This window comes from Arabidopsis thaliana, chromosome 5 (assembly GCF_000001735.4).
Source record: "Arabidopsis thaliana chromosome 5, partial sequence".
Lineage (NCBI taxonomy): Eukaryota > Viridiplantae > Streptophyta > Magnoliopsida > Brassicales > Brassicaceae > Arabidopsis > Arabidopsis thaliana.
Genome location: NC_003076.8, coordinates 15,670,963 through 15,698,370, shown reverse-complemented (window position 1 = coordinate 15,698,370; position 27,408 = coordinate 15,670,963). Strand labels below are relative to the sequence as shown.

General features: G+C 35.3%; 5 protein-coding genes and 2 pseudogenes across 10 annotated transcripts; all 7 read left to right on the top strand.

Moving 5' to 3' along the window:
- Positions 1 to 3,328: 3,328 nt before the first annotated feature.
- Positions 3,329 to 4,133, top strand: AT5G39200 (myb-like protein Q; the record flags this gene model as incomplete). Its single annotated transcript, NM_123282.2, has 2 exons — positions 3,329 to 3,750; positions 3,881 to 4,133. 2 exons carry the CDS (start codon positions 3,329 to 3,331, stop codon positions 4,062 to 4,064), a joined length of 606 nt encoding a protein of 201 aa, NP_198736.1. The 3' UTR covers positions 4,065 to 4,133.
- A 502-nt stretch (positions 4,134 to 4,635) lies between these two features.
- GER2 (germin-like protein 2) lies at positions 4,636 to 5,829 on the top strand. Of its 2 annotated transcripts, none has more exons than NM_123281.4 (2): positions 4,636 to 4,945; positions 5,053 to 5,829. In NM_123281.4, the coding sequence occupies exons 1-2, from the start codon at positions 4,825 to 4,827 to the stop codon at positions 5,598 to 5,600; spliced, it is 669 nt and encodes a 222-aa protein (NP_198735.1). In that variant the 5' UTR covers positions 4,636 to 4,824; the 3' UTR covers positions 5,601 to 5,829. The 2 variants fall into 2 exon arrangements, with proteins under 2 accessions (NP_198735.1, NP_001119334.1); NM_001125862.1 differs by having other exon boundaries at positions 4,790 to 4,945; positions 5,119 to 5,780.
- A 2,836-nt stretch (positions 5,830 to 8,665) lies between these two features.
- Positions 8,666 to 13,143, top strand: AT5G39185 (annotated as a pseudogene; the record flags this gene model as incomplete). Its single annotated transcript has 1 exon — positions 8,666 to 13,143.
- A 756-nt stretch (positions 13,144 to 13,899) lies between these two features.
- On the top strand, positions 13,900 to 14,907 carry AT5G39180 (RmlC-like cupins superfamily protein). The gene is made up of 2 exons (NM_123280.3): positions 13,900 to 14,138; positions 14,255 to 14,907. Exons 1-2 carry the CDS (start codon positions 14,018 to 14,020, stop codon positions 14,797 to 14,799), a joined length of 666 nt encoding a protein of 221 aa, NP_198734.1. The 5' UTR covers positions 13,900 to 14,017; the 3' UTR covers positions 14,800 to 14,907.
- A 2,138-nt stretch (positions 14,908 to 17,045) lies between these two features.
- Positions 17,046 to 17,640, top strand: AT5G39170 (myb-like protein Q; the record flags this gene model as incomplete). Its single annotated transcript, NM_123279.1, has 2 exons — positions 17,046 to 17,320; positions 17,451 to 17,640. 2 exons carry the CDS (start codon positions 17,046 to 17,048, stop codon positions 17,638 to 17,640), a joined length of 465 nt encoding a protein of 154 aa, NP_198733.1.
- Positions 17,641 to 18,229: 589 nt separating this feature from the next.
- Positions 18,230 to 19,366, top strand: AT5G39160 (RmlC-like cupins superfamily protein). Of its 3 annotated transcripts, none has more exons than NM_123278.4 (2): positions 18,230 to 18,521; positions 18,629 to 19,366. In NM_123278.4, the coding sequence occupies exons 1-2, from the start codon at positions 18,401 to 18,403 to the stop codon at positions 19,174 to 19,176; spliced, it is 669 nt and encodes a 222-aa protein (NP_198732.2). In that variant the 5' UTR covers positions 18,230 to 18,400; the 3' UTR covers positions 19,177 to 19,366. The 3 variants fall into 3 exon arrangements, with proteins under 3 accessions (NP_198732.2, NP_001031983.1, NP_001190438.1); NM_001036906.1 differs by having other exon boundaries at positions 18,369 to 18,521; positions 18,695 to 19,357; NM_001203509.1 differs by having other exon boundaries at positions 18,372 to 18,525; positions 18,645 to 19,317.
- Positions 19,367 to 22,241: 2,875 nt separating this feature from the next.
- On the top strand, positions 22,242 to 26,734 carry AT5G39155 (annotated as a pseudogene; the record flags this gene model as incomplete). The annotated part of the gene is made up of 1 exon: positions 22,242 to 26,734.
- Positions 26,735 to 27,408: the final 674 nt, after the last annotated feature.

The window sequence follows — 27,408 nt, the reverse complement described above, 5'->3', positions numbered from 1 at the left end:
AAAGAGAAAATTCATATATATCTACACGATTCTCAGGCCGTAGTGTATAGATTAGATGCTTGAAATTTTGGCAATGGTATGGTGATATAAATCAGAAATACGCGGATTCAAGCTGAAAGAACGATAAGGAATCGTGCCTCTCATCGGCAACCACATTTCTTTCCATATACATCTCTAATTTTCTCAAATTCTACATGGACACAATATTCACAGTCGAGCATGAAAAAAATGGTTTTGGATCAAGTGGAGAGCTCTTCGTGAAAAATTGCAACATCGAAAAAGAAGAGTAGTTGCTAGCTTTAGAATAAGTCACTTCAGGAAAACAAGTAAGTTGTCAAATATAAATGAATTATTCAATAGTAGATAAGAAAAAAATAAGTTGATAGAAATAATGTAAAGTACTGTTCAATAAAAAAAAAACTTATTGATAAGTGAATGAGCAACAAAAGAAGTCTACAAAGGATAATAAAGTCGAAGAAATTTTTTAAAATCGTTAAACAAAAAAAGAATTAGTCAACAGTTCAAAAAATCGATAAATGAAAAAACCAACAAACCAATATATAGAACAGTAGTCGTAACTACATACTAAAACATTTGTGTCATTGTTCTTATTGCTCTTGATAGGGAGCTATCCGTATTTGATTAGATTTACTCAGTTAATATTTAATTTTTGCAGCAGCTTACATATGCGTCTTTGAGGATATCTTGGTTTTCCCAAACCCAAAAGAATTCTTCAAATCATCACAAAAATCAAATTAACTCTTGCCATTGATAAAAAGGGTAAAAATGGGGAGATGTCAACCCGGAATTTTAGTAAAAAAAAATATAACTGTTTAATTATTTGATTAATAGCAAACAAAATCTTAAAGTAAGAGAAATATATGTATGTCCAAATGTAGGGGTGTCAAAATGGATAATCCAACTCAACTTAACTTATAATCAAATGAGTTTAGGGTTAAATGAGTTATGGGTTGACCCAACTCATTTTGTTAAATGGGTTAGGTCAACCCATAACTCATTTAATTTGATGGGTTGAGTTGTTAAATGGATTAACCCATTTAAGTAATAATTTAATTAATTATTATTATAAAACAATAATAAATAATTATTATTATTAATTCATTATCATCAAACTTATGATATTTACGGATTCCACTTTTAACGGATTTACGTTTTTGGCGGGAAAATCACGAGTTTACGTTTTTGGCGGGAAAATTACGGGTTTACGTTTTTGGCGGGAAAATCACGGATTTACATTTTTGGCGGGAAAATCACGGGTTTACGTTTTTGACGAGAAAATCATGGGTTTACGTTTTTGGCGGGAAAATTACGGGTTTATGTTTTTTAGCGGGAAAATTATGAGTTTACGTTTTTGGCGGGAAAATTATAGATTTACGTTTTTGGCAGAAAAATCTCGGGTTTACGTTTTTGGCGGGAAAATCACGGGTTTAAATTTTTGGCAGGAAAATCACGGGTTTATGTTTTTTGGTGGAAAATTACGAGTTTACTTTTTTTTTCAATTTCATCGCTTGTATATTTAAGAAATTTGGAAAAATATTAATTTTATTAAATTGGTTTAGTTGTGTTGGTTAAATTTAAATTGGCATTGGTTTAGAGATTTTAGTTGGTTTAATTCAATTTTACAAAACTTGATGGGTTAATTAGGTAAACCATTCAAACCATTAACCATTACAACCCAACTCATTTTACTCATCAAACCAATTGACTCATCAACTCATTTGACTCATCAACTCATTTGAGTCAAAACTTTAAACTCATTAGGGTTCACGGGTTGAGTTGAGTTGAGTCGACTCATGAATTTTGACCCATTTTGACACCTTATCCAAATGTGTACATATTTTGGTAGTTTATTTTCAGTTATATTTTGAAAATATTTTTAATATTGCTATATTAACAACAACGTCTTTGATAATATAAATAAGTAAGAGAAAATGACACATCATATTTGCAATATGTTTCATACCTAAATTTAATCCGATATATATTTTCTTTCTTATTAAAATAAAATGTTAAATAACGTAAATGATACTAAAAATTTATATAAAAATATTTATGTGAAAGAAACAAAAACAAATTATAATAGTACTTTTGCATTACTAAACAGAAATATATATTAAAAATTAATAACAACAAACCTCATTTAAATGATTACTAAACCAAAAAATAAATTTAAAAAATCGATAACAACAAACCCCCGCGTAATAGGGGTTAATAAACTAGTATGAACCAATAAAACTTCACCAATGAGAAGCATATTAAAGTCTCATCATGTGATTTCCCAAAAATGTATAACTCTCGAACATGAAACTACAAAAAAATAGATATTAACTGAAACCCTTTTAAAATGAATTCTATGTGGTTTTTTTCTTTCGAGAAAAACTTAATCTGTCATTTTATATGTCCATATATAATATACCAATTCATACATAAAAACAAAAATAGTTAAACAAAATATAGATACTTTTTTTTATCAAGCAAGATGTTCTAAACTTAAATATGTAGTTTTTCTAGGTTTAGAACCAACCGTTAATAGTAGTTATTTGTTAAAACCGTTAATATATAATACTTGACCTTGACCATACGTAAATCATTTCCCCCAAAGATTTCAAACTAGAACTAGAAGTACAAGGTTCAACTTCCAAAAGGAACGACCAACGTAAAATAAGTTCAAGATTTGTATGTAACTAGTTGAAAAAATAAGAACAACTAAATATAGAAATAGAAGATTTAAGAGAGTTAATGATGAGATTAAAATCGCAGAAACACTTTCTGATGCATTATTATAATAACAGCTCCGAGTTAGGCTCCCAGCCATTGAATTTTTCAAAATTTCTTACAAACCCTTTTTTTTTGTTATAACTTATAACAGAAGTCTAAATTGTTTTTCCTAATTCATAAAAATCTCTAATGGAGTTAAGTTAGTTTTTATTAATATATCTAAAAAGTAGTCATTATTAATGACCACAAGGATTTGGTTATAACTTATACCAGAAATCCACAAAGTTTTTCGGTTTTAAAAATTATAACTAACTCTCTAATGGAGATTAGTTAGTTTAATTACGTTTGTTATCAAACGAAAAATAATCATTATTAATGAGGACACAGCTTTGATCAATTTTCCTCACATCATTTTTTAAAAGAAGAAATTGTTCTTTTCAACCTTTTGGCTCTTGAAGAACTCTCAGCTTGAACTTGATCAAAGGTGATGAGAGCTCTTCTATTGGTTACAAATGTTCCATTTGTTGAAGAAATCTGATTACATAAATTGATTGATATCTCATATTTTTTTCTGGAGACAGGTACACAAATGGACCAGGAAACTAAACCAGGCTATGAACCGGATCGGATTCCACATTCGGTTTTTGCAACCTCGGTAACTCCAAAACAAGAATGGAGTATCCAATCGAACGAGTCTTTGTTCAGTATTCACATGGGAGACCATAGTTTCTCCAAGATGTATAAATCTGGAGAACTCACCAATTTCGAATATACTGCTTCGCCCTATATTAGCTACTATAACAATAACATTGATAACAAAATTGCTCCGACTGACGCTGGAACCAAAGAAGTCAATATAACCATGGTGGAAACCGGACCAAAAACCGGTAATCGAGATGGCTTAACCAATGTTCCTAAACCGGATCCACGACAACAGATTCCTATTTCTCCAACCAAGTCTTGTCACTCCGAAACAAGTAATAACAGTACAACTTCTTTCGCATTTCCCACGTAAGTCGTTCTCTAATCTTCCATGCCAATTTGCTCGGTTAAAACCAGACTGGTTGGACTGAAAAATCGGTTTTAATTAATTGAGTTGTGCTTATGAGGTCTATTGGTTTATTTTTAAAATCCTTTGTAGATTAGGAGAGTACCAACAAGAGCGAAAGACATCACTAAACACGAAGAGTGAAAGTGGAAAAAGAGAACTATCAAGACTTGACTCGAAGACCGGATTGTACCCGGATGATTCGAAACAGGGCGGTGCTGGTGCTGGTGCTGGTGGTTGGCTTTCTTGTTGTCTCTGTTTTTCGGTGAAAAATTGAGGTTATTACTCTTTGTCATGTCAATTATTTAGGTCATAGCTGTCCAAGAGACGCGAGACATTAGACAAGGTAATTACCGATTGTATCCTATATATTCCTATGTAACGAAATTCAGATACTACGTAATCTTAATGTGTCGATGGAATGAAAAAATAAAGTATTCTGTAAATATTTTCTATATATTATTTAGCATATATACGCTTTATAAATTATAAATTTGGTCCCTCCCAAATACATGAAAACAATGTAGTGATAAAAAAAAAACAAATTCTGTATATATGCTATTTTTATAACATAACAAGCATTTTTCTTAGTCGGTTAAAATTTCAAGTGTTTAATACTTTTATATAATTATGAACGTAAGTTATAATCTATGTTTTTTTTGGTCAGTCCATTATTGATTATTCCATTCACACTATATGCAACCTATATTCTTCCTATGAAACTTTTGATCGTGTGTTAAATAATAATACAAATTTGATTTCATCTAATAGGTGGGTGGGGACTCTCTAATTACGTTCTTTGACATCTACTCATCAACATTTGGCTAATCTTTCTAAAGGAATTCCATCTACCGGTCATTTTTGTTTAAATGCTCTCTTGTAACTAAAAGTCCGTACCAAACTTGTGTAATTTCATTAAACATTAATTATTTAGTCCATTCCATGTCAAATATGACTTCTATGCTCTTGTCCTATAAATTTTAAAGCAATGAGGATTCACCAAGTATACATGCATAACAAATTAAGAGCGAGCAATAATGAGGGTTTCTCAATCTCTTGTCCCTTTTGCCATAATTGCTTTGGTCCTTTCCTTTGTCAATGCTTATGATCCAAGTCCACTCCAAGACTTCTGTGTTGCCATTGATGACCTAAAAGGCGGTACGTAAAGAAATCTCCGGTTATCTATTTCTCTACTTTTCTCCTTATGATTAACTTTGACGTAGTAATATAATATATACTCTTTGATATTATATTTCTACATGCAGTTTTTGTGAATGGTAGGTTTTGTAAAGACCCGAAGCGAGTCGATGCAAAAGATTTTTTCTTCTCAGGTCTCAATGTGCCCGGGAACACCAATAATCAAGTTGGCTCTAATGTGACCACTGTTAATGTTGATCAGATCCCAGGGCTAAACACCATGGGAATATCATTGGTCCGCATAGACTACGCACCGCATGGCCAAAATCCACCTCACACGCACCCTCGTGGCTCAGAGATCCTTGTCCTTGTCGAAGGAACATTATACGTCGGTTTTGTCTCTTCCAATCAAGATAACAACCGGTTATTCGCCAAAGTATTGCACCCCGGTGATGTTTTCGTGTTCCCCATAGGAATGATCCATTTTCAGGTAAATGTGGGGAAAATTCCAGCAGTTGCTTTTGCGGGATTGAGTAGCCAGAACGCAGGTGTTATCACAATTGCAAACACTGTGTTTGGGTCCAATCCTCCGATTTATCCAGAGCTTCTTGCCAGGGCGTTCCAGTTGGATGCAAGTGTTGTCAAAGAACTTCAGGCCAAGTTTGGGTCCATATGAACTGATCATCTAAGTCGTTTAAGAGTATTTATCATCTTTTACCAAAAAAAAGAAAAAAAAGTATTTATCATTGAAACACTTAATTAAAGGAATACACTACTATGAAATATTTATGTAACAAAATAAAACCTGGATTATGTACCAAGTTTCTATATTATAATATATCAACTTTTCCCATATAGATTTTAGTCTTACATTTTACTAATTATGTCTTTTAGAGTTATTTTACTTTATTTTTTATTTTTGGGGTGAAGAACTGCAAGAAAAGTCTTTCACAGTTGGAAAAGCTCCTCGTTAACTTTATAATATAAGGTTTGGATAAAACAATCTGTAAGAAATAACTTTCACACTTTCATAGTTGAAAAGATACCTAGTTAAATTCTGATATATTTTGTTGGATATAAAAAACTTCAAAATTGATGTACATATTCAAAGTATCATCTTGATGGAAGCATGAGTTGTAGAAAGCTTGCGTGTCTTGTTGAAAGAAGATAAACACAAATTGAATCACGGTTTCTTGTTTTCTTGATGTTGCAATTACTTGTAATAGTTCAAAAGTGGGATATTCACCAAGTAGTTATTGCTTTCCACGTGAATTACTTTTCCTATATTGATCTTTTTTATATTATTATTCCTATATTGATTTATTCTTGCATTTTTGTAAGAGAAAATAATCCTAAACAGGCAAATTTAAATAGCTAAAATGATCAACTTAAACAATTTCTTATTGTTTAAGTATTCGAAGTCTACTTTTCATACGATAGAAGTGTCTACTTTAGTTATAGATTAGTTACTGATCTACCTGTCTATGCTATGAATTTGCTATTGAGCAAGTCTACCAATTATTATGTAAACCAACCATTTCGTACGTCAAATTTTGTAGTTATTAAAATCTTGTTTTCTTTTTCAGTAATAATGGATGAAATATTTTCTGTAATTCATGAAAACTTCTAAATATTTTAATTATTTTCACAATTAAATAGTTAGTGAAATAATTTAATGAATGGACAAAGTTTATCAGAGGTTATGAATATTAAAGCTGTATACTCGTGCTACTAACAAAAATTCTATACTGTAGAAGGATATAGAAGATCCACAAGTTAATATGAAGATGTTGTATATTTATTATATTGATATGTACAGATTTAGTTCTATCTTAGATTAGGAAACCATTTTATTATGTAAACATATGTAACCCAAAGCTTATCATTATAAGAGTCAATAACATATTCTTCCAATCTCTATCTCTCATCAAGCTGTACATGGTATAAGAACCACAATGATCTAACGATCGGATCCATTCCTCGATCTAAGCCAAGAGCTCTTTATTTTTATTTTTTTTTGTGTTTAAGTCAAGTGCTTCCAAGTTCCAACATTCAAATTCTTCATGAACCTCTGAATCTAAGCAAAAAAAATGCTTAGTGCTTGATTTGAAAAATTTGCAAATTTGCAAAATATGTGTTTTAAAAGTTGCTCTAAAAATGGTCTCAGTCGTAAGGTTGCATGTTTTTTTTCCTCACTTTCCAAAGATTGAAAGATAAAGTAGGTGAAAAATTGTACGACGTGTTGTCTAAGAGCAGCAAAAACTACTCAATCGGATAAAATTACAAGAATAATCGAGACATGTAATTGTAATCTAGTGGTTTGTGTGTGTTTTGTTTAAACCATTCAAGTTCAAATATTGATAAACAAAATTTTATATGTTGTTAAAGTATTATAGACAAAATTACAAGGATAAAATACTAGTCAACGTAACTTAATATCAAGTCTTTTTTAAATAATTTTTCAAATCAAGTCTTTATGATGTCGCTTTTCATGGATACCTAATCATGTCTTTATTTTAATGTTGCTAGTTGCTACAAAAGATAAAACTACTCAAATTAAAAAACGTTTAGTGTAAACAAGCCATAAAACAGAAAAACTAACTTTCGTATAAATGCATCAATTTACTACTAAAACTACAGTTTTTTTGTTTTTGAACAAAGACTAAAACTCCATCTAAAAATCATAAAATATAACTATTGATGAAGGGGAAAGTAAAAAGAAAAAACACACTTTTACTTGTCAAAAAGAAAAAAAAACTTTCATCATGAAATAATAACTGGAATCTATTTGGGGTACACAAACACACTTCAATCCTTCAAAACAAACCCAAAGTCATATCCCAAGTGACTCATCATGCGAGAAATATGATATAGACAGTCTTATTATTACTTTCCCCCGAAATCATAGTATCAATTTGATTGAGAGTTTTATAAAGCATGTCTTGTTGAAAAAAAGATACACACAAAGTGAAATGGTTGATCTCTACAAGGCCACATACATGCTAGAAATTTGGTCACTACTTTTGTCTTTCTGGCAGTGGTTAGAGACTGGGATATTTACCAACTAAATGATGTCTTTTGCTTAATTTGATATTTTAGTTTTAACGTACTTTTCCTGATTTGAATTAGTCATTACGTTTTATAAGAGATAAGTATTATTCCAAAAAGACCACTGAATTTTGAAAATAACCAAGATCAATGCACCTAATGAATTTCCTACCCAAACAACCAGTTTTGAAATATTCTCACTATACCATTGAATTTAAAATACAAGCAGGATTTTGAAAATTTACATAGAAGACTTGTTCGTGTTTGTTGTAAATTTGCTTATCAAGACAGATTAAGCAAGTCTCTGGTTAATTGACGTAGGAATAGATAACTTACATAAGTTATATCAGTTTTTTTTTTTTGGTCGTCAAGTTATAGCAGATTTGCAAAGTATATATGTTGTAAATATATAATCTAAGATATATTGGGCTATGAGGCCTCTCCCGAGCCCACTTAGATTGTATAGCTACACTAGGTTAAATCATGTTGTTGTATATAAGGCATTGCCTCTCTTACGTATCAACATGAAACGTCTTTTTACATCTTCATCTCCTTTTTGACATGGTATCAGAGCAAAACCTAAACTACTAAAGGGTTTTTGTTTCTTGATTCTGTGATCTGTCAATTCTGCTGCAAGTTATAGTTGTTTCTAAAATTCGTTTGTTTCCACTTCTTTGACAAACTTTTCTCACGATGAGTACGGAGTTGGCTCTTACCACCTCTTCCTCGACTACCACACAACCTCGCCGTACCATCTCACCATACGATCTTACCTCCGGAGACAATCCAGGCACCCTAATTTCAAAACCTCTCTTACGTGGACCTAACTACGATGAATGGGCCACAAATTTACGTTTGGCTTTGAAAGCAAGGAAAAAGTTTGGATTTGCAGATGGGACAATTCCTCAGCCCGACGAAACAAATCCTGACTTCGATGATTGGATTGCTAACAATGCTCTTGTGGTTTCATGGATGAAACTCACCATTCATGAAAGCTTAGCTACCTCAATGTCACACCTCGACGATTCCCATGATATGTGGACTCACATTCAAAAACGGTTTGGAGTTAAAAATGGACAGCGCATCCAAAGACTCAAAACCGAGTTAGCTACATGTCGTCAAAAAGGAACTCCCATTGAGACATACTACGGGAAACTCTCTCAATTGTGGAGAAGCTTGGCAGATTATCAACAAGCTAAAACAATGGAGGAAGTAAGAAAAGAGCGTGAGGAAGACAAGCTGCATCAATTTCTCATGGGTCTAGACGAATCCATGTATGGAGCCGTCAAGTCCGCTCTTCTCTCTCGGGTACCACTGCCTTCACTCGAGGAAGCTTACAACACCTTGACTCAAGACGAAGAATCAAAGTCTTTAAGTCGTTTACATGATGAAAGAAACGATGGTGTGAGTTTTGCGGTTCAAACTACTCCAAGGACCCGCAGCCTCACCAAAAACAAAGATTCTGCAATTGTTTGTTCTCACTGTGGGCGTCTTGGTCATCTCGCCGAAAACTGCTTCAAACTAGTAGGATATCCTCCTTGGCTTAAGAGAAAATGCGTCGGAATGCTACTTCTTCCTCACGAAATCAGTCTGCCAGCATGGGTCGTGGCTCCTCTGTTGTACCCGCCACATCTTTCAAAGGAAAACAGAGTTTTGGTCGTGGTGCATCAGCCAATCATGTCGCAAATATCGGAGAAAGTACGACTGCTGCAACAAGCTCGATGTCTGGTTCTCAGTTAACAGAAGCTGACCGTGTCGGAATAAGTGGCCTGAACGATGAACAATGGAAGCAATTGAGACAGATGCTTAAAGAACGAAATTTCAATTCCACCAATACCAAATCCAGTAAGTTCTTTCTTGAATCTTGGATCATTGATTCCGGTGCGACAAATCACATGACCGGTACTCTTGAATTTTTGCGTGATGTTTGTGACATGCCTCCGATTATGATTAAACTTCCCGACGGAAGGCTTACAACATCTACCAAACACGGACGTGTTTATTTAGGCTCATCTTTGGATCTTCAGGAAGTGTTTTTTGTTGACGGTCTACATTGTCATCTAATCTCAGTTTCACAGTTGACTAGAGCAAAGAGTTGTGTTTTTCAGATAACTGACAAAGTGTGTATTATTCAGGACCGCATCACTCTAACGCTGATTGGAGCTGGTAAGCAGCAAAATGGATTGTATTTCTTTCGAGGAACGGAAACAGTGGCATCAATGACACGCATGGACTCGTCTTCTCAGTTGTGGCATTGTCGTCTCGGCCATCCTTCCTCCAAAGTTTTAAAGTTGTTATCGTTTTCAGATTCTACTGGTCATGCTTTTGATTCAAAGACTTGTGAGATTTGTATTAAAGCTAAACAAACAAGGGATCCTTTTCCTTTGAGCAATAATAAAACAAGTTCTCCTTTTGAAATGGTGCATTGTGATCTTTGGGGTCCATATAGGACTACATCAATCTGCGGTTCTAACTATTTTCTCACACTTGTTGACAACTATACACGGGCTGTCTGGTTATATCTCCTACCTTCGAAACAAACAGCTCCGATGCATCTTAAAAACTTCATATCTCTGGTTGAGAGACAGTTTTCTACTAAGATAAAGACAATTCGCAGTGACAACGGCACGGAGTTTGTTTGTCTCTCTTCATTTTTTGTTGACCACGGTATTATTCATGAGACTTCTTGTGTGGGGACGCCACAACAAAATGGTAGAGTAGAACGCAAGCATAGACACATTCTCAATGTCGCACGTGCTCTTCGTTTTCAAGCTAGATTACCTATTGAATTTTGGAGTTATTGCGCACTCACTGCGGCTTACCTCATCAATAGAACTCCAACTCCATTACTTCAAGGCAAGACACCATTTGAGCTTCTATATAATCGTCCTCCTCCGGTTAATCATATTCGGGTTTTCGGTTGTATTTGCTATGTTCATAATCAAAAGCATGGAGGTGACAAATTTGAGAGTAGAAGTAACAAATCCATTTTTCTTGGATATCCATTTGCGAAGAAAGGCTGGAGAGTATACAATTTTGAAACGGGTGTGATTTCTGTCTCTCGTGACGTTGTTTTCCGGGAAACAGAATTCCCTTTTCCAGCCTCTGTTTTTGACTCCACGCCAGACTCGCAGCTCTCACCCTCCAACGCAGATCAGTCATTTTTTTTACCATCAGAATTACAAGCTCCTACACCGGTCAGTATTACTACAACTCTGGAATTAACACAGTCATCGTCCTCTACCAATCTCAACGATGATAATTTTCATATTCCCTCCGACGAATCAAGCTCTGTTAATGAGATGTCTGACAATGAGGATTTGAATTCTCCAACTACCAATGAATCATCTCCGTTCTTGTCACCGGCATCACCGTCTCTGCCTTTATCACCGGCATCACTGTCTCTACCTCTATCACCGGCAGCACCCTCTCCGTCTCTGCCAAAAATAGCAGAACCAGAACCTGAACCTGAACTACTTGGAAAAGGAAAACGCAAGAAAACACAACCTGTGAGGCTTGCGGATTATGCCACTACATTACTTCACCAACCACACCCGTCAGTGACTCCATACCCACTGGACAACTATGTATCAAGCTCTCAATTCTCTGCTGCTTATCAAGCTTATGTTTTTGCCATATCTTTGGGTATTGAACCAAAGAGCTACAAGGAAGCGATTCTTGATGAGAATTGGCGTTGTGCAGTGTCTGATGAGATTGTCTCTCTTGAAAATCTTGGTACATGGACAGTAGAAGACCTACCTCCTGGTAAGAAAGCATTGGGCTGCAAATGGGTGTTTAGACTAAAATACAAATCGGATGGTACGCTTGAAAGACATAAAGCACGTTTGGTGGTTCTCGGTAATAAACAAACCGAAGGCATTGACTACTCCGAAACGTTCGCTCCTGTCGCAAAAATGGTCACCGTTCGTGCTTTTCTTCAACAAGTAGCATCATTAGACTGGGAAGTTCACCAAATGGACGTTCACAACGCATTTCTACACGGTGATCTTGATGAAGAAGTTTACATCAAATTTCCTCCGGGTTTTGGTAGTGATGATAATCGTAAAGTGTGTCGCCTGCGCAAAGCTTTGTATGGATTAAAACAAGCTCCTCGATGTTGGTTCGCCAAACTTACTACTGCTTTGAATGATTACGGGTTCATACAAGACATCTCTGATTATTCGTTATTTACCATGGAGAGAAACGGCATCCGTTTACATATTCTTGTCTATGTTGATGACTTGATCATCACAGGCTCTTCTCTCGATGTCATCACTAAGTTTAAAGGGTATTTAAGCTCATGTTTCTACATGAAGGATCTTGGTATTTTGCGATACTTCTTGGGAATCGAGGTTGCTAGGAGTCCCGCCGGGATTTACTTGTGTCAGCGTAAGTACGCCATTGATATTATCACAGAAACGGGTTTGCTTGGAGTCTGGCCTGCATCACATCCTTTGGAACAGAACCATAAGCTTGCTTTAGCTTTTGGTGACACGATCTCGGATCCTTCTCGGTATCGTCGTCTTGTTGGCAGACTTATATACCTCGGCACCACACGTCCTGAGTTGTCTTATGCAATTCACATGCTTTCCCAATTCATGAGTGATCCTAAAGCCGATCATATGGAAGCTGCTCTCAGGGTCGTTCGTTATCTAAAATCAAGTCCAGGTCAAGGTATTCTTTTACGCTCAAATACACCTTTGGTACTCATTGGTTGGTGTGACTCAGGTTTTGATTCTTGTCCGATTACACAAAGGTCTCTAACGGGTTGGTTTATTCAACTGGGAGGCTCTCCGATCTCTTGGAAAACCAAGAAACATGATGTGGTTTCTAGATCCTCAGCTGAAGCAGAGTATCGTGCTATGGCCGACACCGTTAGCGAGCTTCTTTGGCTGCGGGCTCTTCTTCCAGCTTTAGGTATCTCGTGTAATGAACCCATCATGTTGTATTCTGATAGTCTTTCGGCTATTAGTCTAGCTGCCAATCCTGTTTATCATGCACGTACAAAGCATGTTGGTCGCGACGTACACTTCGTTCGTGATGAAATTATACGAGGTACCATTGCCACCAAACACGTCTCCACGACATCTCAACTAGCAGACATTATGACTAAAGCATTGGGTCGTCGTGAGTTTGACGCTTTTCTTCTCAAGCTGGGTATTTGTAATCTCCATACTCCAGCTTGCGGGGGGGGGGGGGGGGGGGTATTGGGCTATGAGGCCTCTCCCGAGCCCACTTAGATTGTATAGCTACACTAGGTTAAATCATGTTGTTGTATATAAGGCATTGCCTCTCTTACGTATCAACTTGAAACGTCTTTTTACATCTTCATCTCCTTTTTGACAAGATATATCAAGCAAACATGAAATAAATTCGTAATATTGCTATGCTATATGCTCTACTCATCGCTTGATATTGCTATGCTAAATCTGTCAGAAATATGTCAAAATATCTCATATATATGCTTGACTTTATTATTAGTTAGAAACATTATTTTTTGTAATTAAAGGTTGCTATCTTTGAAAATAAATGAAGTTATTAATTGTTCATTAACAAGTAAATAATAACTTTATTTAGTGATAAACAACTAATAAAAAATGTTATGAATAGTGAGGTGCATTTACAATACGTAGGATGGAATTTACGTATTTACCATTAAACTGCTACACTACTCTAATTTTTTTTCTTAAGAAAAAGATAGTACTAGAAATTATTACCACACACATATATTCTACCAGACTTGAAACTAGAAGGTGCATGATACAAAGAAAACAATATTACAAATCAATAAACTGCAAGCTCTGGTCATTGAATTGTGTAAAATCCAATTTTAATAAAAGATTGATTATCGATAGACTGGTTAAACGTTTTTGAACTGCCACTTTGAAACATGTGAGTTACAAAATGTATATGAATAACTTGGACCACGTCAAATATGACACCGGCCTTTTTCCTATAAATACTGAGCTCGAATGCTTCCTCATTCACAAACAACACACTACATATCTAGAAAGCATTAGAACAAAAAAAAACCTTTGTTTGAAAATGAAGGTGTCCATGTCTCTCATCCTGATAACCTTATCAGCTTTGGTCACCATTGCCAAAGCATATGATCCAAGTCCACTTCAAGACTTCTGTGTGGCCATTGATGACCCTAAAAATGGTGGTGCGTATATAACTCGGTTTCTTAACTCTCTACTAATTAATTATTATTCTCCTTTATTAATGACTAAATTTGAAGTTGTAATAAAAGATTTTTCGAAACAATATTTCTACTTGCAGTTTTTGTGAATGGTAAGTTTTGCAAGGATCCAAAGCAAGCAAAGGCAGAAGATTTCTTTTCCTCAGGCCTCAACCAAGCAGGAATCACTAATAACAAAGTCCAATCCAACGTGACAACAGTCAATGTCGATCAGATTCCAGGGTTAAACACTTTGGGAATATCCTTGGTCCGCATAGACTATGCGCCATATGGTCAAAACCCGCCTCACACACACCCTCGTGCCACTGAGATCCTTGTTCTTGTTGAAGGAACATTATATGTTGGTTTTGTCTCTTCGAATCAAGACAACAACCGTTTATTCGCCAAAGTGCTGAACCCGGGAGACGTGTTCGTGTTCCCCATAGGAATGATCCATTTTCAAGTGAATATCGGGAAGACCCCCGCAGTGGCCTTTGCTGGACTAAGTAGTCAAAATGCTGGTGTCATCACGATCGCAGATATAGTGTTTGGATCAACGCCTCCGATTAATCCAGATATTTTGGCTCAGGCGTTTCAGTTAGATGTCAATGTTGTCAAAGACCTTGAGGCCAAGTTTAAAAACTAAATCCCCAATATTGAGTGTTTATCAATGTAACACTTAAGTAATATGTAACACGGAGTAAAGGTTTATGCTTAATAAAATAAAAAGGTGTTATCACCTAATTTGATATTTAATAATAAGTTTACTTTTCTTATATAGAATTCTGTCTTACAACTTTTTTAAATGCCTGGTATTAACGTTTTTTTGGATATTCAGTCAAGTCTTTAAGAGTTGTTAAAAAAAAAAAAGACAAGCCATCAAAGAAAATCAATATTTAAGGTTCTATTAAAAATAAAAATAAAAATACTTAATACAATTTCAAAAATACCACTTTTAATTTTGGTTTTCCAAATATACCACTTAAGTCTTGATTTTCCAAAATTAATTTTTGTGTTTGTGATATTTTTGGAAACTAAAACTTTTGGTGGTATTCTTAAATCAATAAACTAAGAGCAATATTTTTTGAATCAGAAATTTGAAAATGTGGGCAAAATATCAATTGATAGAAGCATGTCTTGTTGGAAACAATATACACACAAACTATAATAGTTGATTTCTATCTGATCTTTACATACATGGTGGAAATTTGGTCTTAGGTTTTGTCCATGTTGCAGTGGTTAAAGAATAAGATTTACCAACTATATTCCCTTAATTTGATATTTTAGTGTTAGCATTAGTTTTACTCAATGTTCAAAAAAGTTTATAGGTGCTAAGCAAGCGGTGATCCAATGCCTAGTACCTAAAACGCTTAATCGGGATTTATACAATTTTTAGGCGGTTAAAGCGTTTATAACATAAATACTATAAATATAATATTACATATAATAAACATATAAAAATATCTATTAGAAAAATAAATAAATATGTTAATACATAAACAAAACATTTATTTGATTTATATCATACCTTATATGAACATTTATAACTATATGTATAGAAACAAAACTTAGTTGAAAATTGATAAAATACACTAAAAACAAAATCTATATGATTTTAGGTGGTCAAAGTGCATGGTTGTCTAGACGTTTTCCGAGAACCTAGCGCCTAATGGAGGTTTACGCGACCGCCTAAATCGGTTTTTAAAGCACTTCTTTTACTACATTGAATTACTCTCTTTTTCTAATAAACAACATTGAATTAGTCTTTGCATACTATATGCTAAAACTATTCCAAAAGTAAATAATCAACACAATGCACGTAAACTTTTTAATATTATTCTAGCAGTAGCAGTCCATCTAAAATAAAAGCAGACGTTTACATAGAAGATTTGTTCGTGTTAGTTGTAAATATGCTTGTCAATGCAGATTAAGCAAGTCTTCCGGTAAACGTAAACTTGACGTAGTCATAGATAACTTATATAAAGTATGCTCTAGTTTTACCTACGTCAAAGCAAATTTGCAAAAAATTGTAATTCTATCTATGATATATCTAGAAGACAAAGATATAAATATGTCATAAATCTGCTCATTTCAACAGTCTTGCATGGTCTATAACGTGGGCAGTTGAGTTGTCTAAATCTGCTAAAATATATTTGTTTGGCTTCTTGTATATAATTTTTGTATGGCGGTTTTGTAGTTACTGACAAGTTGACTAATGATAATTTATTTGTTTTCAAAACAAAATGTTATTAGACAAAACAAGTGTTTTTAAAAGCAGTCTATACACTATACAGTTGCCTAGGTCCCGATTAGACGTTTAGACGATGCATAGATGACCGCTTTAATCGTCTAAAATTACATAAATTTTGTTTTAGACGATGCATAGATTGGACTACGTTAGTAATATACAACTACAAATAATTTATTTAAGACCTAAAATAATTGAAAGAAAAAACCAAAAATGAGGTACCACTTGTAGGAGTATGTAATCTTAACTAGTATGAACAATGAGAAGTCAGACACTCAGACCTTAAATAATTGAAAGACAAAGCCAATAATGAGGTATCACTTGTGGGAGTATGTCATCTTTACTAGTATGAACAATGAGATATATATATAATCGCAGAAAAACATATTGGTGTTATTTTCGTTAGCGACTGCTCCGATCTACTAAGATGGTGTATGTGAATGTCGGATTCGCACACTCAAGTATTTATTTATTTTGTGAGAAAGATTATTTTTGAAGACAAAAATTAAATGTAAAAGCTAGAGATTAACACTCAAATGACTATAGTATGATTTAGAAAAATTGTGTGTGTGTTAGATAGTCCCAAACCTCTACTACTTATACTAAAACATCGTATTTACATGGGAGACCATAGTTTCTCCAAGATGTATAAATTTGGAGAACTCACCAATTTCGAATATACTGCTTCGCCCTATATTAGCTACTATAACAATAACATTGATAACAAAATTGCTCCGACTGACGCTGGAACCAAAGAAGTCAATATAACCATGGTGGAAACCGGACCAAAAACCGGTAATCGAGATGGCTTAACCAATGTTCCTAAACCGGATCCACGACAACAGATTCCTATTTCTCCAACCAAGTCTTGTCACTCCGAAACAAGTAATAACAGTACAACTTCTTTCGCATTTCCCACGTAAGTCGTTCTCTAATCTTCCATGCCAATTTGCTCGGTTAAAACCAGACTGGTTGGACTGAAAAATCGGTTTTAATTAATTGAGTTGTGCTTATGAGGTCTATTGGTTTATTTTTAAAATCCTTTGTAGATTAGGAGAGTACCAACAAGAGCGAAAGACATCACTAAACACGAAGAGTGAAAGTGGAAAAAGAGAACTATCAAGACTTGACTCGAAGACCGGATTGTACCCGGATGATTCGAAACAGGGCGGTGCTGGTGCTGGTGCTGGTGCTGGTGGTTGGCTTTCTTGTTGTCTCTGTTTTTCGGTGAAAAATTGAGGTTATTACTCTTTGTCATGTCAATTATTTAGGTCATAGCTGTCCAAGAGACGCGAGACATTAGACAAGGTAATTACCGATTGTATCCTATATATTCCTATGTAACGAAATTCAGATACTACGTAATCTTAATGTGTCGATGGAATGAAAAAATAAAGTATTCTGTAAATATTTTCTATATATTATTTAGCATATATACGCTTTATAAATTATAAATTTGGTCCCTCCCAAATACATGAAAACAATGTAGTGATAAAAAAAAAACAAATTCTGTATATATGCTATTTTTATAACATAACAAGCATTTTTCTTAGTCGGTTAAAATTTCAAGTGTTTAATACTTTTATATAATTATGAACGTAAGTTATAATTTATGTTTTTTTTGGTCAGTCCATTATTGATTATTCCATTCACACTATATGCAACCTATATTCTTCCTATGAAACTTTTGATCGTGTGTTAAATAATAATACAAATTTTATTTCATCTAATAGGTGGGTGGGGACTCTCTAATTACGTTCTTTGACATCTACTCATCAACATTTGGCTAATCTTTCTAAAGGAATTCCATCTACCGGTCATTTTTGTTTAAATGCTCTCTTGTAACTAAAAGTCCGTACCAAACTTGTGTAATTTCATTAAACATTAATTATTTAGTCCATTCCATGTCAAATATGACTTATATGCTCTTGTCCTATAAATTTTAAAGCAATGAGGATTCACCAAGTATACATGCATAACAAATTAAGAGCGAGCAATAATGAGGGTTTCTCAATCTCTTGTCCCTTTTGCCATAATTGCTTTGGTCCTTTCCTTTGTCAATGCTTATGATCCAAGTCCACTCCAAGACTTCTGTGTTGCCATTGATGACCTAAAAGGCGGTACGTAAAGAAATCTCCGGTTATCTATTTCTCTACTTTTCTCCTTATGATTAACTTTGACGTAGTAATATAATATATACTCTTTGATATTATATTTCTACATGCAGTTTTTGTGAATGGTAGGTTTTGTAAAGACCCGAAGCGAGTCGATGCAAAAGATTTTTTCTTCTCAGGTCTCAATATGCCCGGGAACACCAATAATCAAGTTGGCTCTAATGTGACCACTGTTAATGTTGATCAGATCCCAGGGCTAAACACCATGGGAATATCATTGGTCCGCATAGACTACGCACCGCATGGCCAAAATCCACCTCACACGCACCCTCGTGGCTCAGAGATCCTTGTCCTTGTCGAAGGAACATTATACGTCGGTTTTGTCTCTTCCAATCAAGATAACAACCGGTTATTCGCCAAAGTATTGCACCCCGGTGATGTTTTCGTGTTCCCCATAGGAATGATCCATTTTCAGGTAAATGTGGGGAAAATTCCAGCAGTTGCTTTTGCGGGATTGAGTAGCCAGAACGCAGGTGTTATCACAATTGCAAACACTGTGTTTGGGTCCAATCCTCCGATTTATCCAGAGCTTCTTGCCAGGGCGTTCCAGTTGGATGCAAGTGTTGTCAAAGAACTTCAGGCCAAGTTTGGGTCCATATGAACTGATCATCTAAGTCGTTTAAGAGTATTTATCATCTTTTACAAAAAAAAAGAAAAAAAAGTATTTATCATTGAAACACTTAATTAAAGGAATACACTACTATGAAATATTTATGTAACAAAATAAAACCTGGATTATGTACCAAGTTTCTATATTATAATATATCAACTTTTCCCATATAGATTTTAGTCTTACATTTTACTAATTATGTCTTTTAGAGTTATTTTACTTTATTTTTTATTTTTGGGGTGAAGAACTGCAAGAAAAGTCTTTCACAGTTGGAAAAGCTCCTCGTTAACTTTATAATATAAGGTTTGGATAAAACAATCTGTAAGAAATAACTTTCACACTTTCATAGTTGAAAAGATACCTAGTTAAATTCTGATATATTTTGTTGGATATAAAAAACTTCAAAATTGATGTACATATTCAAAGTATCATCTTGATGGAAGCATGAGTTGTAGAAAGCTTGCGTGTCTTGTTGAAAGAAGATAAACACAAATTGAATCACGGTTTCTTGTTTTCTTGATGTTGCAATTACTTGTAATAGTTCAAAAGTGGGATATTCACCAAGTAGTTATTGCTTTCCACGTGAATTACTTTTCCTATATTGATCTTTTTTATATTATTATTCCTATATTGATTTATTCTTGCATTTTTGTAAGAGAAAATAATCCTAAACAGGCAAATTTAAATAGCTAAAATGATCAACTTAAACAATTTCTTATTGTTTAAGTATTCGAAGTCTACTTTTCATACGATAGAAGTGTCTACTTTAGTTATAGATTAGTTACTGATCTACCTGTCTATGCTATGAATTTGCTATTGAGCAAGTCTACCAATTATTATGTAAACCAACCATTTCGTACGTCAAATTTTGTAGTTATTAAAATCTTGTTTTCTTTTTCAGTAATAATGGATGAAATATTTTCTGTAATTCATGAAAACTTCTAAATATTTTAATTATTTTCACAATTAAATAGTTAGTGAAATAATTTAATGAATGGACAAAGTTTATCAGAGGTTATGAATATTAAAGCTGTATACTCGTGCTACTAACAAAAATTCTATACTGTAGAAGGATATAGAAGATCCACAAGTTAATATGAAGATGTTGTATATTTATTATATTGATATGTACAGATTTAGTTCTATCTTAGATTAGGAAACCATTTTATTATGTAAACATATGTAACCCAAAGCTTATCATTATAAGAGTCAATAACATATTCTTCCAATCTCTATCTCTCATCAAGCTGTACATGGTATAAGAACCACAATGATCTAACGATCGGATCCATTCCTCGATCTAAGCCAAGAGCTCTTTATTTTTATTTTTTTTTGTGTTTAAGTCAAGTGCTTCCAAGTTCCAACATTCAAATTCTTCATGAACCTCTGAATCTAAGCAAAAAAAATGCTTAGTGCTTGATTTGAAAAATTTGCAAATTTGCAAAATATGTGTTTTAAAAGTTGCTCTAAAAATGGTCTCAGTCGTAAGGTTGCATGTTTTTTTTCCTCACTTTCCAAAGATTGAAAGATAAAGTAGGTGAAAAATTGTACGACGTGTTGTCTAAGAGCAGCAAAAACTACTCAATCGGATAAAATTACAAGAATAATCGAGACATGTAATTGTAATCTAGTGGTTTGTGTGTGTTTTGTTTAAACCATTCAAGTTCAAATATTGATAAACAAAATTTTATATGTTGTTAAAGTATTATAGACAAAATTACAAGGATAAAATACTAGTCAACGTAACTTAATATCAAGTCTTTTTTAAATAATTTTTCAAATCAAGTCTTTATGATGTCGCTTTTCATGGATACCTAATCATGTCTTTATTTTAATGTTGCTAGTTGCTACAAAAGATAAAACTACTCAAATTAAAAAACGTTTAGTGTAAACAAGCCATAAAACAGAAAAACTAACTTTCGTATAAATGCATCAATTTACTACTAAAACTACAGTTTTTTTGTTTTTGAACAAAGACTAAAACTCCATCTAAAAATCATAAAATATAACTATTGATGAAGGGGAAAGTAAAAAGAAAAAACACACTTTTACTTGTCAAAAAGAAAAAAAAACTTTCATCATGAAATAATAACTGGAATCTATTTGGGGTACACAAACACACTTCAATCCTTCAAAACAAACCCAAAGTCATATCCCAAGTGACTCATCATGCGAGAAATATGATATAGACAGTCTTATTATTACTTTCCCCCGAAATCATAGTATCAATTTGATTGAGAGTTTTATAAAGCATGTCTTGTTGAAAAAAAGATACACACAAAGTGAAATGGTTGATCTCTACAAGGCCACATACATGCTAGAAATTTGGTCACTACTTTTGTCTTTCTGGCAGTGGTTAGAGACTGGGATATTTACCAACTAAATGATGTCTTTTGCTTAATTTGATATTTTAGTTTTAACGTACTTTTCCTGATTTGAATTAGTCATTACGTTTTATAAGAGATAAGTATTATTCCAAAAAGACCACTGAATTTTGAAAATAACCAAGATCAATGCACCTAATGAATTTCCTACCCAAACAACCAGTTTTGAAATATTCTCACTATACCATTGAATTTAAAATACAAGCAGGATTTTGAAAATTTACATAGAAGACTTGTTCGTGTTTGTTGTAAATTTGCTTATCAAGACAGATTAAGCAAGTCTCTGGTTAATTGACGTAGGAATAGATAACTTACATAAGTTATATCAGTTTTTTTTTTTTGGTCGTCAAGTTATAGCAGATTTGCAAAGTATATATGTTGTAAATATATAATCTAAGATATATTGGGCTATGAGGCCTCTCCCGAGCCCACTTAGATTGTATAGCTACACTAGGTTAAATCATGTTGTTGTATATAAGGCATTGCCTCTCTTACGTATCAACATGAAACGTCTTTTTACATCTTCATCTCCTTTTTGACATGGTATCAGAGCAAAACCTAAACTACTAAAGGGTTTTTGTTTCTTGATTCTGTGATCTGTCAATTCCGCTGCAAGTTATAGTTGTTTCTAAAATTCGTTTGTTTCCACTTCTTTGACAAACTTTTCTCACGATGAGTACGGAGTTGGCTCTTACCACCTCTTCCTCGACTACCACACAACCTCGCCGTACCATCTCACCATACGATCTTACCTCCGGAGACAATCCAGGCACCCTAATTTCAAAACCTCTCTTACGTGGACCTAACTACGATGAATGGGCCACAAATTTACGTTTGGCTTTGAAAGCAAGGAAAAAGTTTGGATTTGCAGATGGGACAATTCCTCAGCCCGACGAAACAAATCCTGACTTCGATGATTGGATTGCTAACAATGCTCTTGTGGTTTCATGGATGAAACTCACCATTCATGAAAGCTTAGCTACCTCAATGTCACACCTCGACGATTCCCATGATATGTGGACTCACATTCAAAAACGGTTTGGAGTTAAAAATGGACAGCGCATCCAAAGACTCAAAACCGAGTTAGCTACATGTCGTCAAAAAGGAACTCCCATTGAGACATACTACGGGAAACTCTCTCAATTGTGGAGAAGCTTGGCAGATTATCAACAAGCTAAAACAATGGAGGAAGTAAGAAAAGAGCGTGAGGAAGACAAGCTGCATCAATTTCTCATGGGTCTAGACGAATCCATGTATGGAGCCGTCAAGTCCGCTCTTCTCTCTCGGGTACCACTGCCTTCACTCGAGGAAGCTTACAACACCTTGACTCAAGACGAAGAATCAAAGTCTTTAAGTCGTTTACATGATGAAAGAAACGATGGTGTGAGTTTTGCGGTTCAAACTACTCCAAGGACCCGCAGCCTCACCAAAAACAAAGATTCTGCAATTGTTTGTTCTCACTGTGGGCGTCTTGGTCATCTCGCCGAAAACTGCTTCAAACTAGTAGGATATCCTCCTTGGCTTAAGAGAAAATGCGTCGGAATGCTACTTCTTCCTCACGAAATCAGTCTGCCAGCATGGGTCGTGGCTCCTCTGTTGTACCCGCCACATCTTTCAAAGGAAAACAGAGTTTTGGTCGTGGTGCATCAGCCAATCATGTCGCAAATATCGGAGAAAGTACGACTGCTGCAACAAGCTCGATGTCTGGTTCTCAGTTAACAGAAGCTGACCGTGTCGGAATAAGTGGCCTGAACGATGAACAATGGAAGCAATTGAGACAGATGCTTAAAGAACGAAATTTCAATTCCACCAATACCAAATCCAGTAAGTTCTTTCTTGAATCTTGGATCATTGATTCCGGTGCGACAAATCACATGACCGGTACTCTTGAATTTTTGCGTGATGTTTGTGACATGCCTCCGATTATGATTAAACTTCCCGACGGAAGGCTTACAACATCTACCAAACACGGACGTGTTTATTTAGGCTCATCTTTGGATCTTCAGGAAGTGTTTTTTGTTGACGGTCTACATTGTCATCTAATCTCAGTTTCACAGTTGACTAGAGCAAAGAGTTGTGTTTTTCAGATAACTGACAAAGTGTGTATTATTCAGGACCGCATCACTCTAACGCTGATTGGAGCTGGTAAGCAGCAAAATGGATTGTATTTCTTTCGAGGAACGGAAACAGTGGCATCAATGACACGCATGGACTCGTCTTCTCAGTTGTGGCATTGTCGTCTCGGCCATCCTTCCTCCAAAGTTTTAAAGTTGTTATCGTTTTCAGATTCTACTGGTCATGCTTTTGATTCAAAGACTTGTGAGATTTGTATTAAAGCTAAACAAACAAGGGATCCTTTTCCTTTGAGCAATAATAAAACAAGTTCTCCTTTTGAAATGGTGCATTGTGATCTTTGGGGTCCATATAGGACTACATCAATCTGCGGTTCTAACTATTTTCTCACACTTGTTGACAACTATACACGGGCTGTCTGGTTATATCTCCTACCTTCGAAACAAACAGCTCCGATGCATCTTAAAAACTTCATATCTCTGGTTGAGAGACAGTTTTCTACTAAGATAAAGACAATTCGCAGTGACAACGGCACGGAGTTTGTTTGTCTCTCTTCATTTTTTGTTGACCACGGTATTATTCATGAGACTTCTTGTGTGGGGACGCCACAACAAAATGGTAGAGTAGAACGCAAGCATAGACACATTCTCAATGTCGCACGTGCTCTTCGTTTTCAAGCTAGATTACCTATTGAATTTTGGAGTTATTGCGCACTCACTGCGGCTTACCTCATCAATAGAACTCCAACTCCATTACTTCAAGGCAAGACACCATTTGAGCTTCTATATAATCGTCCTCCTCCGGTTAATCATATTCGGGTTTTCGGTTGTATTTGCTATGTTCATAATCAAAAGCATGGAGGTGACAAATTTGAGAGTAGAAGTAACAAATCCATTTTTCTTGGATATCCATTTGCGAAGAAAGGCTGGAGAGTATACAATTTTGAAACGGGTGTGATTTCTGTCTCTCGTGACGTTGTTTTCCGGGAAACAGAATTCCCTTTTCCAGCCTCTGTTTTTGACTCCACGCCAGACTCGCAGCTCTCACCCTCCAACGCAGATCAGTCATTTTTTTTACCATCAGAATTACAAGCTCCTACACCGGTCAGTATTACTACAACTCTGGAATTAACACAGTCATCGTCCTCTACCAATCTCAACGATGATAATTTTCGTATTCCCTCCGACGAATCAAGCTCTGTTAATGAGATGTCTGACAATGAGGATTTGAATTCTCCAACTACCAATGAATCATCTCCGTTCTTGTCACCGGCATCACCGTCTCTGCCTTTATCACCGGCATCACTGTCTCTACCTCTATCACCGGCAGCACCCTCTCCGTCTCTGCCAAAAATAGCAGAACCAGAACCTGAACCTGAACTACTTGGAAAAGGAAAACGCAAGAAAACACAACCTGTGAGGCTTGCGGATTATGCCACTACATTACTTCACCAACCACACCCGTCAGTGACTCCATACCCACTGGACAACTATGTATCAAGCTCTCAATTCTCTGCTGCTTATCAAGCTTATGTTTTTGCCATATCTTTGGGTATTGAACCAAAGAGCTACAAGGAAGCGATTCTTGATGAGAATTGGCGTTGTGCAGTGTCTGATGAGATTGTCTCTCTTGAAAATCTTGGTACATGGACAGTAGAAGACCTACCTCCTGGTAAGAAAGCATTGGGCTGCAAATGGGTGTTTAGACTAAAATACAAATCGGATGGTACGCTTGAAAGACATAAAGCACGTTTGGTGGTTCTCGGTAATAAACAAACCGAAGGCATTGACTACTCCGAAACGTTCGCTCCTGTCGCAAAAATGGTCACCGTTCGTGCTTTTCTTCAACAAGTAGCATCATTAGACTGGGAAGTTCACCAAATGGACGTTCACAACGCATTTCTACACGGTGATCTTGATGAAGAAGTTTACATCAAATTTCCTCCGGGTTTTGGTAGTGATGATAATCGTAAAGTGTGTCGCCTGCGCAAAGCTTTGTATGGATTAAAACAAGCTCCTCGATGTTGGTTCGCCAAACTTACTACTGCTTTGAATGATTACGGGTTCATACAAGACATCTCTGATTATTCGTTATTTACCATGGAGAGAAACGGCATCCGTTTACATATTCTTGTCTATGTTGATGACTTGATCATCACAGGCTCTTCTCTCGATGTCATCACTAAGTTTAAAGGGTATTTAAGCTCATGTTTCTACATGAAGGATCTTGGTATTTTGCGATACTTCTTGGGAATCGAGGTTGCTAGGAGTCCCGCCGGGATTTACTTGTGTCAGCGTAAGTACGCCATTGATATTATCACAGAAACGGGTTTGCTTGGAGTCTGGCCTGCATCACATCCTTTGGAACAGAACCATAAGCTTGCTTTAGCTTTTGGTGACACGATCTCGGATCCTTCTCGGTATCGTCGTCTTGTTGGCAGACTTATATACCTCGGCACCACACGTCCTGAGTTGTCTTATGCAATTCACATGCTTTCCCAATTCATGAGTGATCCTAAAGCCGATCATATGGAAGCTGCTCTCAGGGTCGTTCGTTATCTAAAATCAAGTCCAGGTCAAGGTATTCTTTTACGCTCCAATACACCTTTGGTACTCACTGGTTGGTGTGACTCAGGTTTTGATTCTTGTCCGATTACACAAAGGTCTCTAACGGGTTGGTTTATTCAACTGGGAGGCTCTCCGATCTCTTGGAAAACCAAGAAACATGATGTGGTTTCTAGATCCTCAGCTGAAGCAGAGTATCGTGCTATGGCCGACACCGTTAGCGAGCTTCTTTGGCTGCGGGCTCTTCTTCCAGCTTTAGGTATCTCGTGTAATGAACCCATCATGTTGTATTCTGATAGTCTTTCGGCTATTAGTCTAGCTGCCAATCCTGTTTATCATGCACGTACAAAGCATGTTGGTCGCGACGTACACTTCGTTCGTGATGAAATTATACGAGGTACCATTGCCACCAAACACGTCTCCACGACATCTCAACTAGCAGACATTATGACTAAAGCATTGGGTCGTCGTGAGTTTGACGCTTTTCTTCTCAAGCTGGGTATTTGTAATCTCCATACTCCAGTTTGCGGGGGGGTATTGGGCTATGAGGCCTCTCCCGAGCCCACTTAGATTGTATAGCTACACTAGGTTAAATCATGTTGTTGTATATAAGGCATTGCCTCTCTTACGTATCAACATGAAACGTCTTTTTACATCTTCATCTCCTTTTTGACAAGATATATCAAGCAAACATGAAATAAATTCGTAATATTGCTATGCTATATGCTCTACTCATCGCTTGATATTGCTATGCTAAATCTGTCAGAAATATGTCAAAATATCTCATATATATGCTTGACTTTATTATTAGTTAGAAACATTATTTTTTGTAATTAAAGGTTGCTATCTTTGAAAATAAATGAAGTTATTAATTGTTCATTAACAAGTAAATAATAACTTTATTTAGTGATAAACAACTAATAAAAAATGTTATGAATAGTGAGGTGCATTTACAATACGTAGGATGGAATTTACGTATTTACCATTAAACTGCTACACTACTCTAATTTTTTTTCTTAAGAAAAAGATAGTACTAGAAATTATTACCACACACATATATTCTACCAGACTTGAAACTAGAAGGTGCATGATACAAAGAAAACAATATTACAAATCAATAAACTGCAAGCTCTGGTCATTGAATTGTGTAAAATCCAATTTTAATAAAAGATTGATTATCGATAGACTGGTTAAACGTTTTT